Here is an 11,874-nt window from a genome sequence, read left to right as displayed (position 1 = left end):
TATACAATAAGAACAGAAATAAGTAATAGTAATAATATTTTAGATGTTTTATTTAGGCTACACCCTATGTGTTACGCAAGTTGTATAGTGAAAATTTACCTTTTGGTAACTGAATGCTGAAAGGGACTATAAATAAGCCAAAAACCTAATTAAGTTACTTTAAATCTTAAAAAGCATAAATAAAACTTTAAAAAAATGCTCAAGTTAAAAAGCATATTATTGGGTTTTGTTTTGTTCCAAACATCCTGTGCTATTTGGAATGACGTCACAGAAAATGACGTACTTGATGTTTTAGAAATTTTTGAGGTGGTAAAAAACTTAAATAAGCAGTTTTAAACAAAACCTATATTGTATTTTTTTAAATAAAATCGATTTTTAGCTTTGTTAAAACAATTTCTATAAACCGCGTTTACAAATATTTATTTATTTTTTAAGTAGAATAATTACGTGGACGAGATTCCTATCCCGATCACACATTACGACCCTGCAACCGACACAAAATGCAGTCAGTGTATTAGAAGAGAGAAAGAAGATCAACTACTTCTTAATCTATTTGGGCATCCACTGGGACCAGTTTTATCTGGAGACTATCCTGGAGATAAACAGCCTTTTAATTATAACGATGACGTCATTGCTAACGAAGGTTTGGATTATAATGATGACGTCAGTAGTTTTTTAACAAAAAATCAGGATCATTCATCATCTAATGTTGAGCAACAAAACATCGACGACGAAATTGATAACTCGAATGAACATATAATGACAAAAAATCAAGATGGCGACATAAGCAACGGAAAACATTCCATAAACAACGATCCAACAAGGCACACTGACGAGATGCAAACGATTTTAAATTCTGTTCAACCAATCAATGATGTTGACTTCCTAAACCAAAACACGTTCGACCATACAGAAGGCAATGACGTAGTTAAAGATGCAAGACTTAAAACAGATCTCGACGAATTAATTCGATTGAATGAGCAATATATTAACGAACTAAGAATAAAAGAAAAGAGTAAAATTAATTTTAATTAATTATTTAATTTAAAAAATTTGATCTGAATTTTAATGAATATTTTCATTTTAATAAAATTTAATTTATTTTATAAACTTTAAACAACCTTACATTTAAATATATTTTTCGCAAGATTCGCGGAAAAAACGAGATTTGTTCGATATTTTCATTTTGAATCAAGGTATTTTTCACATTTTTTCCACATTTATTATCCAAAATTTAAAATTGTTATTGTACTATGATTCACAAAAATTATTTGTATTTGAAAAAAGTAAAGTTACAGTTTTTAAATCAAAACAAACTCCGCAAAAAACATTAAAAGCCATATAAAATAAAAAAAACAATAACATTTTTTTAAGTTAATTTAACATTATGTAAACCTAAAAGTTTTTTTGCCAAAGGCCTACAGGCTAATATTCGCATTATTTTTAAGGTTTAGCCTTTACAACAATTTAAAAAACTAAAATAGATTAAAATTTTTAGAGTCAAATGGATTGTCTCGATTCTTGAATATTTATCAAAATTCACTTGATAAATGGAGACGAAAATCGGCACTTGCAAAATGGAGAGAAGAGACAAATTTAACCTTACACAATAGAAACATTTCAATTAAGGTAAAGTTAAAATGTTTTAAATATTATCAGTTATAATACAAATTTTTTCAATGTTTTTAATAATATTAAAGAATGTATACAACTGAAAGGTAAAACTTATTTAAATGTTATATATATATAAATTGTTTTTTATTTAACCCCAATTCCTAACCTTGTTAATTTTTTATTAAATGTTTTGTTTAAAATTAAATTGTAGAATAAGTATAATATCTTTACAAACTATTCATATTTTTTCATTTTTAAAATGTTTGTCTATTAAATAGCAAATAACATTATATTTACAATATTTAGACTAAATTGAAAATTAATTTTTAGACTGATTTAGAATTTTCCAACTGGATACTTAAATGGCAAAGGTATGCTACAAAACAATTTACATACAATAATTTAAACTGTCCTCAAAAGAGAATGCTAAAAAGCATAACGAAGACTGCTGAACCAAAATCTGAAAATTTAAGAAAGTAAATATAAATATAAAATAAAATCTAACTTCCCATATTAAGTATTACTTTATAAAATTAATGTTTAGTGTAGCCTAAAAATAATAAAATTTAAATTTTTATTAGAAAAGAAAGTGAACTATCCAGCAAAATTAAATCAATTTACAGCAAAGCAAAAGTTTGTGACAAAACCTCTGGTAAATGTTATAGTTATGAACCAGGATTAAAGAACATAATGTCCCATTCCAAAAACTATAGGTTTGTATACTTTGCACAATAATTTTTTGATAGTGTTATACTAAGCTCACCAGGTATTTAATTTAGGTATTCATTTTTTTAAATAAAACATTTTTTAATCCAAATAAACTTTAAAAAAAGCCTTTTCTTAATTCAAAAAATTGAATTATTTATTTTTGTCAAAAATAAATACATAAAAATTTTTTTGTTGTTTATTTTTAGTAATATTAATGATACTATTTATTACTTAACAGTTTTTTAAATATAATACTATTTGAAAAATATCCTTTGTAATTTAGTACTTTACTATGGGCTTGGAAAAATTGGCGCGATGTTATTGGCCCAAAGATAAGAGAAGATTGGATTGAAATTAAAAACATCGCAAATATAGGGGCTAGAGAAAGAGGTTAAAATTTTAACCTTGTAAATTTAAAAATTAAAATATATGCATACAATTAGCTAGAGTGTTTACAATATATATATATTATATTTAAAATTATAGTTTATGAAAAATATACTTTTTAACAAATTTCTCATATTAATTTTATTTTTCTAACCTTTAGGGTACTTGGACATTGGACAATACTGGAGATCTAGATATGAGGTCCCTCATTTGAATGCAACAGTTATCAAATTATGGGAGGATATAAAACCTTTATATCAACAACTACATGCTTATGTAAGATACAAACTACATCAAGAGTATGGAGATAAGGTGAACTTGACTGGTCCAATACCAGCCCACATTTTAGGTAAACCAATATGTGCCAGTTGTGATAACTAAATATAAAAAATGCTTGATGTAAAAAATCAAAAAAAAAATTAATAACTCCTTTTTTTAAAACTTTAATTATATAACTTAATATTCTCTATAGGTGACATGTGGGCAATGTCATGGGCAAATATATTTGATATTGTTAAACCTTATAAGGTGGATGACTTTGGTGTGACAAAAGCAATGAAATCGTCAAACTACACTGTTCATAAAATGTTTAAACTTGCTGATCAGTTTTATCAGTCAATAGGTAAAGTTAAAAAAAACATGGGACATAATTAATAGTAATGTAACATTATTGATAGCTAAAATAGATATTCCTCATTACTAAACTAAAATATAATCTATATTAGTTGTGAACCTTCCTATATAATTTGCCACCTAGCTAAAATAAAATTAACAATTTTTTATCAAGTTTAACCATCACATCAAAAAATAACATAAACTTTTCAATAATTAATATTTAACAACTTATTCTTACGTAAACCTTATTTAAATATGATAATGCTAGGGTTGCCTCCAATGCCGAAATCATTTTGGGAATTATCAATGTTTACAAGACCAAAGAATAAGTCAGTTGTTTGTTATGCTTCAGCACATAACTTGGAGGGTACAGACGTAAGGTTGGTAGAACTTTATGAACGTAAAAAAGGAATAATTTTAGCAAACATTATTAAGTGTATTATAACAACAAAACTATAGTTACCAAATCCAAAACAATAAAATATGTTTTTAAGCTAACAAACAAATGTTTTAATAGTTATTGCTAAAGAAATTAGCTTTTTAAAAATATTAAAATCATCGACGTTGTAAATTACTTATATACAATAATATTTAAAAGATTATTAAACTGCTAAATATATTTTTTTACAGAATTAAAATGTGTGCAGGAGTAAATGATGAATACTTTTATGTTGTCCACCATGAGATGGGACATTGTCAATATTATCTTGCATATAATCTTAACCAACCAGCCCTTTTTCAAGTAAGACAAAGAATAGACCACATATTTTATAATTGATTTAAAATCTAATTAACAAGTACTTGTAATTGAGTTTATAATCCATAGATATTTTTTACCATTTTATATACACATTTTACAGTTAATTAAACCCCACAAGGACAATCACTTAAATTTATTAAATAAACAATTTTATCCTTTTAATTTATTTTAATATAAGGGAGGAGCTAATAGTGGATTTCATGAGGCTATAGGAGACACTGCAGCCTTATCAGTAATTAGTCCATCGCATTTAAGTAAACTAGGACTAATAAAAGAGAATAACACACAGTCATCTTATACCAAGCATGGCAAGTTTAAATTTAATTTTATAAATTGTTAGTGGCTTTGGTTTTCGAGCTTTTAACATAAAAAAATCATATTTTGAATATGGTATCTAATGATATGGTATCTAATGTTAACAGTAGAGGCTTATTCAATTAGGTAACCAGAATTAAAACTTTGCATTATTATTGATATTTAATTGTTTTGAAGTATTTTGTTGTAATATTCATACAAATAGGAGTATTTCAATAAACTATAATTTAAATGACCTAATCCCCGCACAAAAAACTCTTACATTTGATATTTTATTGCAATAATTTACACTTAGGATACATTAGACACCCATAATGGGCAGAAAATATATAGATTTTTTTATATAATAATTTCAAAAAACATATTTCAGGTACTAAAAAACAAATATTATTGTGTTAAAAGTACAAAAAAATAACTTGCAAACAGGAATCATTTATTTCCAAGATTTTATTTTATTTGTTTTAAAGACATAAATATTTTGTAGAACAAAAAATTAATTTTTTAATGAAAAGAGCCCTTCAAAAACTTGCTTTTTATCCCTTTGCCCTAACTATGGATGAATGGAGATGGAAAGTATTTAATGGGGAAATAAAAACTGATAACTTAAACCAAGGATGGTGGGATATAAGGTAATAAGGATTCATTTCTAACACTACTAAAACCTAAGTTAATTTATCATGTAAAAGTTGTTTTTTTGTTAAATCTAATTTTAAAATGTTACTTTAAACTGAAATTTGTTGTTTATGAAGTTAAGCATTTGTATTTTTTATTTTGAATTTTTAGATTTAAAAATCAGGGGATAGTTCCACCCAGTAACAGATCTGAAAATGATTTTGACCCAGGTTCAAAATTTCACATAACCTACAGTGTGCCTTACATAAGGTAATTAAAAATTATTTCCAAATCAAAAACCAACAAATGATTTATTTTAATTTAAAAAAAATTTTTTAGGTATTTTTTATAGTTAATGCTGTTAGTAAAATAAACAAAAATTAGAACTTTAGTCAGTCACAAACCTTTCTGTTAAAGAAGAATTTTTGTTTTAAATTTAGATACTTTATCAGCCATATTCTTCAATTTCAATTTTATGAGAAACTTTGTCAACTCTCAGGTTACCAGGGTGAATTATACAATTGTGATTTTGCTGGCTCAAAAACGGCAGGCAAAAAGTTTGGGTAGGAAAAGAATATTAAATAGTATTTCTAATTTGATAAAAGCTATTAAACTTTTTAGGTTTGTTTAGGAATCAAATGATTAAAATTATCTTAAGTAATACCATATATAGTTATACATCACCGATTTGCATAAATTACTAGGTTATAATCAAATTACAGAAACTTACATGATTTTTATTTTTCAGAAACATGTTAAAACTTGGCAGCAGTAAACATTGGAAAGATATTCTGAAAACTTTAACTGGTAGTTGTAACATGCAAGTGTCATCCATGAAAAAATACTTTAAACCATTAACCAATTGGCTTCAACTTGAAAATAAACGACTTGGACTTAAGATTGGGTGGGAATAACTGTAAAATATTATTTTTGAAATTTTATTTTTATTGTTACAGGCGGAAATTTTAATGTGTGTGTTACACAAGGAAATGTTGTTTATATTATTAGTAATTTTGTTAAAAAATTTGCTAAAAAAATTTTAATTTTGATTGATAAAATAATTTTGTTAAAATGTTAATTTAAACAAAAAGTTAGTGTGTGTTAACAGTAGCAATGTGAACTATCTCCTGTTAGTATAAAGAATAAACAAATAAGAAATGCAGCTTAATCTTGTTGAAATAAATAATAAGATATCTTATATATAAAGTTTTTTACTAGTATAAAAATAGGTTTAAAATAACTGATTTAAATATTTCAGACAAACATTGTAAATTTTTCATGTAGTTCAGTTATATTAAATGTAATTTAATCATATAAACAAAAAAAAACACAAAACAAAATGTGTAAGGTCTATTTTTTTGAAAAAAAATAAAGTAACAAAACCTACAAACAGTACAGAAAATGCAACAAATTATTACATAAAAAAATTATAAATGTAGTCCTATTTTGAAAGGCAATTTGTTTTAGATAAAACAATTTGTATATTAATTTAAAATGTAAGACTTGGCACCATACCAAAAGTGTGTTTGTCTTCTGTGTATTTTTAAGTATTGGAACAATTTTAAAATATATGTATTAGATGCCTGACTTTTTAAATTTAGGTAAATAATAAAATAGAGACCGCACTAACTATAACATAATACTTAATATGACTTAAATATTAAACAACAATTTGTTTAGCAACAATAAGTGTTTAAAATAATATCAAAGCACAACAAATATTATACAAATAATATAATATTTTAACACTAACAGTTTGTTTTTATATTTAAACATATTTTATTAAATGTTAAAAACAGAATCGACCTGTTGTTTTTAAACTTAATTTCAATAAGTTCTTCAAGCTCGTAAATTTTACTTTTGCTAAATTCAAATTTGAGAAAGCTTTTAACAAAATCATTTTTTGTGTATTGTGTAATAAAAAAGTGGTTTAAATGAAAATTTGCTTTAAAAGTTTTGTTGTAATAACCAAATGGGCAAGTTTAAATTGGCAACCACTCAATGCCAAATGCAAAAAATCAATTATTTTAATTGAAGCATTGTCTTTTCCAATAAACTTCCATCTACTAAATAGTCACTATCCTTGTGCAACAATAATATAAAGAACTTTGTTTAAATTCAAGTTGTATCAAACTCTTAGTATTTCAAGGGTGTTATTATAACAAATGGATATCCAATCAGGCTGTGCTGCAGCCCATTGGATTTGGTTAATTTCTCCATCAGCCGTATAAGCTAATATCGGATCTTCTATAGCACGAGGCATTTGTTGTATATCCCATATTAATGCCTGGTGATCATCACCTAAAAGTAAATATAGTGTAAAAAACAACATAACACAATATTACAAGTGGTCAAAGCAATTTGAATTAAAAAGTATTGTAAAGAAGTTAAAAAAAACATATTATTTTGAGGAATAAGAAAGTAAAAGTTTTACAAAACCCTAAAACAATTTTACCAAACCATAAAAGGTGGGTATTTACCAAAAATTCTGTAAAATTTATAATTAACAAAAGTTAAATATGTTATATGGCTATAAACAAATCAATAAGTATAAAACCAATCAGTAAAAAAAAACAATTTATAAATCAATTTAGCAAGGTTCACCCACCAGCAGTACAAACATGACATGACGAATGGGGAGCCCAAGCTATTCCATTAACACAAGCTCGATGGTTGTTCAGTCGAGCTACGGGAGTGCATGGCACCCGGACATCCAAGATTATTACCTAAATGTATTTTATATATAGTCTTGTATTTTATATATAGTCAATAATTTGAAAAAAAAAAAATGAAAATGTTTTAAAACAACAAAAACTTTAATTTTTACATTTTTTTAAATTTCCAATGCCATTTTAATAATTAAAAAAAATACCTCCCCATTTTTATTTATTAAAAAAGCAGTAGCTCAACAATCAACATAAAACTTACTTCTAGTCCATCCATTGCCATTGTTGCAAGATAATTAGGATCTTGTTTATTCCAACATAATCTCAACAGAGGTTGGTGACCAGGATCCTACAATTTAAAATTAATTTTTTATTATTAATAAACCTTTAACAAATCTATAATTACAATATTAATGATATATGGTTTTAGCAATAAAAAAATAAGGTAAAAGTTGTATGAATAAATATAAAGCTTGCCATTTTTAGTTTTTTGTTTGTATTATCATATTACCTCATAAATAATAGTAGAATGTTCCAAATGTCTCAAATCAAACATTCTAACACTTCCATCAGCTCCAACACTTGCAAACATATCCCTTCCCCCTCCCGCTCTACTAAATGCTATATCATACACCTAAACATGTTATAGTATTACTATTAAAAATACATGAACATTCATCAAAATTAATATCCTTTTTCAAAACTTTTGTCAACATTTTACAAAATAATCTTACATTTTCACTGTAATGATAGACAAAATACAAGAACAATAAACATATATACATATAAAAAACTTACATTAGGCAGTAAACAAAAATTAAAATTGTAATTCAATGCAATAAAGCAGATATATACTAGAAAAAAATGTAATATACTAAAGCATTTAAAATAATAAATTAAGTCAAGTTATAATTAAATACCTCTTTATCATGTGCAATGAGTTGTGTTTTAACATGTCCTGAAACTACATTCACTCTCCCCAGTACCTGCCCAGTTTCCAAACCCCAGATTGTACATGTTGTGTCTATACTGCTTGTACCTAGAGATAGTATATAATTCCTTTTAAATACAATTTATTTGTTTTTGTTAGTACAATTTTTTTAAGTGTCTTATTGTTAAGAAAAAACATAATACATATGTCTGTAAAACAAGGTCAACCCAAAGGCAAAACCTCAAATAAACAAAACTATATTACAACATTTAATTTAAATTACTTTAAAACATAACAAAAAACTTAATAATTTAATAAAATGGGTTTATACAAAAAAGCAGCCATTTTAATGGAAATGTAAGTTTAATATTAGGGTGTACCTAAAAGATTTGGTTCAACCTCATTCCAGTCAAATGCAGTTAGAGGAGCACAAAAATCAGAGTTTTTGTTGTTGTTTAATAAACACTCCAACCTTGTTTCAGTTTCACTTACCTGAATAATGTTAAAATGTATTGCAAATGTTATATAAAGAATTTTAAATGTACTAAAACAGTGTATATATTATTTTTTAGTTTTTTATATTTATTTATTCTCGATGTGGGAAGGTCCACTTCACAATTTAAACATAGAGTAACATGTGTTACCCCAACCAGTCTTGAGTTGCCTTTAGCAGTTTGAGATAGCCTATTATAGGTAATGGTTGTCAATAATTAAACTGCTGATTAAGTGCTGGCTTAGCAGGAGTTCATACTGTTTGTAGCACCTTACCCAAAAGCGCTACAGCATAAAAGAAAGGGGGATCAGACCCAGAACCCCATGTAGTGAAGCCAAGTGTTCCACTACACCATTTTATTACTATTATTATTATAATAATGGTTTTTTAATGTTTTATACAAAAAAATTAATAAAAATACATGTAAAAAAATTATTGTAAAAATACATATATATATATAAGAACAATAAAAATAACTTTAACCCACCACCCTCCACAGTCTTAGGTAATCTCCACTTGTTGCAAGCAAGTCAGGATACAAAGCCTTTGAATCTGGGATCCACATAATCTTAGTACAAGGATATGGGTGATCAAACATACTTTGTGCTTTAAACTCGGACCTTTCTTCATCTAAGCCGACAATCTGTAGGATATGTAAAAGTAACAATTATGATTTAATTAGCTTATACAACAAGACTAACAAAGTTTAAGTAAGATTAGTAGACTAACTGTTACCCGATAAATAACTTTAATAAATGTATACAGTTATAAATGTTACATAATTTTAACAATTTCCAAAGTAGTTTGAGTTAACATTTAATAATTACATGTATTATTAACATTTTGAAAATACAAAGTTAATGTTTTTTACTTGAACTTTGTTGTTATATTCTTCAATAAAGCTGCCAATGGCAAGTCTAAACTTCTTATCATGTCTTACACTCCAGTTCATGGCATATATCGTCCAAGGGGCATCATATTTGTAAATTTCCTTTCTTTTTGGTGCCACAGCCATTTTAATTTTTACTTTAGTGAATCAGAATTTATATTGTTGATTAGATCAAAGAGTTAAAATTTGATGTGAGTTTTTGGTGTTGTTGTTAATGTCAATGTTACTATCAGTTTTTTTATGTACATCAATGTACATCAATTACATAAAAACGACACAAGCTTAAACCGGTTTATTTACCAAAGTGCAAATTACTTCGTAAATTTTAATAACATAATTCTATAAAAATAAAAGATGTTAATTTTTTTTTGTATATATCTTTATTCTTGATGTGGAAACAGGGAATGTGCGACCTAAACATAGAGTAACATCAGTTACTCCGACCCAGTCTCGAGTTGTCTTTGGCAGTTTAGGATATTATATAGGTTATAATTGCCTGGTTATTATGCTACTGATTTAGTGCTGGCTTAGCCAGTCAGCAGGAGTTTCTACCATTTGTAGCGCCTTAATCAAGGGCCAAGGCCTCAAAGGCGCTACAGCATGAGAGCAGTGAATATTAAACCCTATACCTCGTGTGTGGTGTAGCAAATGTTTTTACCATTACACCACGCTGCCGGTTCCTACACCACGCCGCCGCTTCGATGTAATTACTTCCAGACAGCCAGACAGCGAGACCTTGCAAGACTCAAGTCAAATCAACATGCAAGTACTCCAGGCACGAAAAATACTTTTTACCAACACATCAATAAACAATACTAATTTTAAAAAATACCAGCTTATGAAACCAAAGGTAATCGAAGACAACTAGATCTATTTTTTAGATTTATGTTTATTAACAGTTATATGCATTTTACAGTTTTATAAGGGTCGACTGAAAATGAGGGAATGGAAATTGAAGGAACGGAAAATGAAGGAACGGAAAATGAAGGAACCGGAAAATGAAGGAACGGAAAATGAAGGAACCGGAAAATGAAGGAACGGAAAATGAAGGAACCGGAAAATAAAGGAACGGAAAATGAAGGAACCGGAAAATGAAGGAACGGAAATTGAAGGAAAGTGAAAAAAGGAGTAGCGGAATCCTAAAAAAATAAAACGCGGAAATACCGTTGACTGTTTATTTAGGTTTACTGTCATTTATTCGAGAACTGATAAGCGATAATAAGTTAATTTTTATTACCCCAGCATACCCTAACCCTCTTCTATAAAATGCCCGTTTATTTCTAAAATAATATTGACTTAAATACAAATAAATAGTCAACGGAATTTCCGCGTTTTATTTTTTTAGGATTCCGCCTCTCCTTTTTTCACTTTCCTTCAATTTCCGTTCCTTCATTTTCCGGTTCCTTCATTTTCCGTTCCTTCATTTTCCGGTTCCTTCATTTTCCGTTCCTTCATTTTCCGGTTCCTTCATTTTCCGTTCCTTCATTTTCCGGTTCCTTCATTTTCCGTTCCTTCAATTTCCGTTCCTTCATTTTCCATTCCCTCAAATTCCGCGTCCCCTTTTATAAACAAATTAATTCAATTGAAGCGAAAATATGCATTTCCAAAAATTTTAAATCGTGTATATAAAATAGGTTTTTTTATTAAATTTAAAAACAAATTTAAAGTTAAACAATTTGTAATAAATAAATTAAATAACATGCAAAATTGCTTACTTTTTTTTAATGTTATTTAAAATTTATAAATATTTAATAGGCATTATACTTAAGCAATTAAGTCAATCGAAAATGTTTAATTAAAAACAATAGTAGTCTAATTTTTAATAAATAAACAAGTATTTAAGTATTTGAAAAAAATAAAACATTACTTTTAAACTCGTTTTTA

General features: G+C 26.9%; 2 protein-coding genes across 4 annotated transcripts; one reads left to right on the top strand and one right to left on the bottom strand.

Annotated features, from left to right (window-relative positions):
- Positions 1 to 51: 51 nt before the first annotated feature.
- On the top strand, positions 52 to 6,133 carry LOC145742525 (angiotensin-converting enzyme-like). 3 transcript variants are annotated; one of them, XM_082560301.1, is made up of 16 exons: positions 52 to 306; positions 439 to 1,015; positions 1,149 to 1,196; positions 1,499 to 1,629; positions 1,945 to 1,985; positions 2,196 to 2,327; positions 2,606 to 2,712; positions 2,870 to 3,058; positions 3,182 to 3,331; positions 3,593 to 3,704; positions 3,955 to 4,066; positions 4,263 to 4,392; positions 4,884 to 5,028; positions 5,183 to 5,281; positions 5,452 to 5,574; positions 5,760 to 6,133. In XM_082560301.1, the coding sequence occupies exons 1-16, from the start codon at positions 196 to 198 to the stop codon at positions 5,923 to 5,925; spliced, it is 2,373 nt and encodes a 790-aa protein (XP_082416427.1). In that variant the 5' UTR covers positions 52 to 195; the 3' UTR covers positions 5,926 to 6,133. The 3 variants fall into 3 exon arrangements, with proteins under 3 accessions (XP_082416427.1, XP_082416426.1, XP_082416425.1); XM_082560300.1 differs by having other exon boundaries at positions 1,945 to 2,090; positions 4,263 to 4,372; positions 4,867 to 5,028; XM_082560299.1 differs by having other exon boundaries at positions 1,945 to 2,090.
- Positions 6,134 to 6,393: 260 nt separating this feature from the next.
- LOC145741458 (DDB1- and CUL4-associated factor 7) lies at positions 6,394 to 10,911 on the bottom strand. The gene is made up of 9 exons (XM_082559050.1): positions 10,620 to 10,911; positions 9,973 to 10,127; positions 9,589 to 9,744; positions 8,989 to 9,100; positions 8,598 to 8,716; positions 8,189 to 8,311; positions 7,940 to 8,026; positions 7,620 to 7,737; positions 6,394 to 7,312 (listed from the first exon to the last, which is right to left on the bottom strand). The coding sequence occupies exons 2-9, from the start codon at positions 10,114 to 10,116 to the stop codon at positions 7,140 to 7,142; spliced, it is 1,032 nt and encodes a 343-aa protein (XP_082415176.1). The 5' UTR covers positions 10,117 to 10,127; positions 10,620 to 10,911; the 3' UTR covers positions 6,394 to 7,139.
- Between the last annotated feature and the right edge of the window lie 963 nt (positions 10,912 to 11,874).

This window comes from Corella eumyota, chromosome 2 (assembly GCF_963082875.1).
Source record: "Corella eumyota chromosome 2, kaCorEumy4.1, whole genome shotgun sequence".
Taxonomy (NCBI): domain Eukaryota; kingdom Metazoa; phylum Chordata; class Ascidiacea; order Phlebobranchia; family Corellidae; genus Corella; species Corella eumyota.
The sequence above is the reverse complement of the archived record's forward strand: the minus strand, read 5'-3'. Positions and strand labels throughout refer to the sequence as shown.